Below are 4098 nucleotides of genomic sequence, written 5' to 3'. Positions count from 1 at the left end.
ACAAAAACCGACCGAGTGCTGCCAAATAGCCGGTCAGTGTTTGCACTTCTTTGATTGTTCTTGGAGACTTCATGTCCAAGACAGCTTGAACTTTTTCAGGGTTGGCCTCAATTCCATGTTGGTCAATTAAAAATCCGAGAAATTTACCGGACTCAACACCGAAGACACATTTCTTCGGGTTTAACATCATCTTGTGCCGCCTGAGATCGGTAAATGTTTCTCGTAGATCCTTCAGATGGTCGGCCGACTCCTTTAAGTTGACAATCATGTCGTCAATCTATGCCTCCATGTTCCAGCCGAGCTGATATATAAAGACCGTGTTGACAAGTCGCTGAAATGTTGCAGGGGCATTTTTGAGGCCGAACGACATTACCTTGTAGCAATACAGCCCCTGCTCAGTCACAAATGGAGTTTTCTCTTGATCTTCTTCCCATAGAGGAATTTGATGGAAACCGGAGTATGCGTCCGTAAAGCTCATGAGGGCGTGCCCGGTCGTAGAATCAACCAAACGGTCAATCTTTGGAAAGGGAAAGCTATCCTTAGGGCATGCCTTGTTCAAATCGGTATAGTCCACGCACATTCTCCAAGTTCCATTCGGCTTCTTTACAAGTACCACATTAGCCACCCAATCAGGGTAATAACATTGCCGAATGAAACCGGCGTCCAACAGCTTTTTCACCTCAGCGGAGGCCGCCTGATTCCTCTCTTCTCCATGATTTCTCTTCTTTTGGCGGACTGGTTTAACGGCTGGGTTCACAGCCAACCTGTGCACGGCCAGGTTAGGGCTTATACCTGGCATTTCACTAACTTCAAACGCAAAAACATCCTTGAATTCACTCAACAGCTGAACTAACTCATCTCCAAGCAGACCCATAGCTTTAGTGCCGACACTGACCGTCCGACCTGGCTGATCGGGGTCAAGCACTACATCTTGTTGGTGGTCGGTTGGCTGGGGTCTCAGCTCTTCAGGCCGGCCGACAGCCATTAGTTGCTATGCTTAGTCGGCCATGATCTGCTTTTGCTTCTGGCCGACCTTGTATGCTTGGAGTGGGGGTTCTTCCCTTTTAATTCAAACGGCTTTCCTTGTCCGTGAATCGTGGGCTTAACAGGTAACTGGTTGCACTCCTTTGCCATTTTCTGACTTCCCTGAATCAAACCAATTTTACCGTCCGATCGTTCAAACTTCAACAGCATCAGATGGGGGACGATCACAGCCTTTGCAGCATTTAGGGTGGGACGGCCGAGTATGACATTGTAGCTAGTCAACTTCTTTACCACCAGAAATCGAACGACCATGTCCCAGCCTTCTCCTTTCTGCCCAAATCGGACTGGCAGATATATCTGTCCAAATGGGTGAATGATATTTCCCCCAAATCCAGCCAAGGGATGAGTGATGTCCTTCAGAGCATCTTCTAGGAACTTCAAATTTTTCAGGGCGGCCAGACTGATGATATCGGATGAGCTGCCCGTGTCTATCAGTATTCGGCCCACCTTTAAATTGGCTATCTTCATGATGAATACCATTGGGTCATTGTGCAAGGCTTTGACTTCCCCCCGGTCAGCTTCACTGATGGTTACTTCAGGGAAGGGTTCAGCCTTTACTGCATCTGTTTGCATCACCTTTCCCAAGTTCCAGGCTCCTGCTTGAACCCTTTCATGGTGGGGCCGCCTGAGGCGAAACCTCCTGATATCACAGCCACAAAGCCTGAATCAGTGATATTCCCATCATCTTCCTTGTCTTTTTTCTTATCATTTTTCTGTTTCTTCTCGGACGTGTTGTTTGTCCGTGTGTATGTGAACTTTGACTTCATCACATAAGAGTTCAGCATGCCCTTTTCAGCCAGCTTGTCCAACAACCTCTTCAGATTGATGCAATTGTTCGTGTCATGACCCACATCTTTGTGGTAGTGACAATACTTATTCTTGTTCCTGTACTGAGCCGGGCCTCTCAGCGGCTGGGGCTTTTCAAACTCGAACTTGTCTTTGATTTCCATCAGGATGGAGTAACAATCATTGTTGAACTCATACTGGGGCTCGTACGTCTTGACTTTCTTTGACCCAGCCTGCTGGCCGTCGGCCACCCAGATTTCTTTCCTCTTGTTTCCTTCTTTCTTTCGGCCGACCGAGTCTTGTTGAGAAGGTTGTTTCTTCTCAGCCCCCTTGGCCGGCGCTTCTGATTTTGTGAGCGAACAAAAGTCCGACGCCTCAATGTAAGCTTCGGCTTCCTGCAAAACACCTGCATATGACCGAATCTTTTTTCTTACCAAATCAAACTTAAAACCATTATGCCTTAATCCTCGGAGAAATTCAGAGTATGCCATCTCGTCTGGAAGGTTATGGATTTGAGCCTTTTCTTGGTTAAATCTTTGGACGTACGAGCGTAGTCCTTCATTTTTTCCTTGCACAATTGTTGCCAAGTTGAGACTTGTTTTTCTTGGTGGAATGTTGTAGGAGAAATTCCCTACAAACAGCAAACTGAGGGTGGTAAAACAATTAATGCACCCGGCCGGAAGGCTATTGAACCAATCCTGCGCCACTCCTTTTAAGGTGTTCGGGAAGCATTTGCACCATATAGCATCATCTACACTTTGCAAGTACATCAGATTCCTGTACGAGGTGATGTGTTCCTTTGGGATGCCCGTGCTATCATAGGCTCCCACAAGTACACTTTTCACCTTCGGCGGCTAAGGAGCAGTCAGAATATCCTGTGAAAACGGAGGCGACTTATCTCCCAGAGTCAGCAATTGCATCTGCCTATCAATTGGCTAGGGCTGCACCGGTTGTTCGGCCAGATAGGGAGTCTGGCCGAACGACTGTCCGAACGGCCCATAATGTCCGAAGACTTGGGGGCTCGGCTGCAGAATGCCATTGAAACCCTGAGGGGGCTGATACTGAGGCGATTGCACTGGCATAGGCGTTAGAGTTCGCACCGCTTGACTCCAGCTAGAGATGGTGGAATTGCTATGCTGGGAAAAAGAATGATTGGAGAAATCATCCGGCATTGTTGGAGTTGAGGTCGTGTCTGAGTAAGCGGCACGTTCCTGCTGCTTATGCCGAAGGTTATCCCTTGCATCCTTCCACCGTCTAGACGGCTCAGGCTCTTCTCGTCGAGGCTGCCTACTCCTCCCCCCAGCCGACTGGGTTTTCGCCAACAGATCAGAGAAATTTGTCCGTGGCACCCTTGGAGACCTTCTAGTCGGCCGGCGAAATGGGGTGTTCCCAGCGTCTGTTGCATTAGTCGCTTTGTCTTGAGCTTTATTTGGAGCCCTCTCCCCCTCCTTCCTGGGCGGCTGCCTAGAGGTTGAGGCTCTGTTGCTCTCAAACTCCTTTCGGAGCTTGTTGAGCGCGACCTTCAGAGAGGCTGCGGTAATAGGAGGGTCATCGGCCTCTTGAAATGAGGCGGTTAGCGGATAGCTGGTAAGGATTGTAGGGATTATGTCCTCTACATGGTCGTCCTCGCCTAGACGAGGGCCGTTATTAGGTGTCTAACCGTCTATTGCCATAACGGACAAGTATCCCCACAAACGGCGCCAAATGTTTTGGGGTTTTTTATGATCTCCTAGGATACTGGCCGCGCTCTTCAAGAAATGAGACACGGACACCTGCAAAATGAACGAATATTACTTTACCGGAATATTCGCCTCCGACGATCAAGTTAGAGATCGGAAAACAAAAAGTTTAGAGAGAGAAAGTAGAGAGAAGTTGGAGCTCTTTAATGCTCTTTTTAAGGTTATGTCACCATCCACCCCTCCCATCATAAATGATTGGGGTATTTATAGGGGTGGGAGTTTGTGCCCCTTTAGGGTTTGTACCCTAGAATTACATGACGTGATTAGCTGCGCAATCACGCGATGCCACGTGTAACATGGGGGCGCCGTTTTGCGGCTTTCAGGGATATCTCTCGGGATTTGGGCCATGATGTAATAAGGCCCCTTTTGTGCTGATTTCAAGGGTTTTATGTGCCCTAAACACGTGGCGTCTTCCCGTAGTAACACGTGTCACCCTTTCATTGGGCCACATGTCGCTACAGGATTGGCCCACGCACTGGAGTTCTTTTAACCTGAATATGTGCCATCTTCCCATAGTGACATGTGTCAC

The 4098-nt window shown here is 48.4% G+C and overlaps 1 protein-coding gene across 1 annotated transcript; it reads right to left on the bottom strand.

Moving 5' to 3' along the window:
- Positions 1-984: 984 nt before the first annotated feature.
- On the bottom strand, positions 985-1994 carry LOC145627876 (uncharacterized). The gene is made up of 2 exons (XM_081680220.1): positions 1801-1994; positions 985-1684 (listed from the first exon to the last, which is right to left on the bottom strand). The coding sequence occupies exons 1-2, from the start codon at positions 1992-1994 to the stop codon at positions 985-987; spliced, it is 894 nt and encodes a 297-aa protein (XP_081536346.1).
- Between the last annotated feature and the right edge of the window lie 2104 nt (positions 1995-4098).

Source organism: Chenopodium album, chromosome 4, assembly GCF_948465745.1.
Source record: "Chenopodium album chromosome 4, dcCheAlbu1.1, whole genome shotgun sequence".
NCBI lineage: Eukaryota > Viridiplantae > Streptophyta > Magnoliopsida > Caryophyllales > Amaranthaceae > Chenopodium > Chenopodium album.
This window is presented reverse-complemented; position numbering and strand designations above follow the sequence as displayed.

What these genes read in the sequence shown, in the direction of transcription:
- LOC145627876 (XM_081680220.1), bottom strand. Translation starts at nt 1,994, where the DNA reads ATGGAAATCAAAGACAAGTTCGAGTTTGAAAAGCCCCAGCCGCTGAGA. An exon ending in TCTTATGTGATGAAGTCAAA is followed by an intron (nt 1,685 to 1,800) that starts GTTCACATACAC and finishes CTGTGATATCAG; the next exon opens with GAGGTTTCGCCTCAGGCGGC.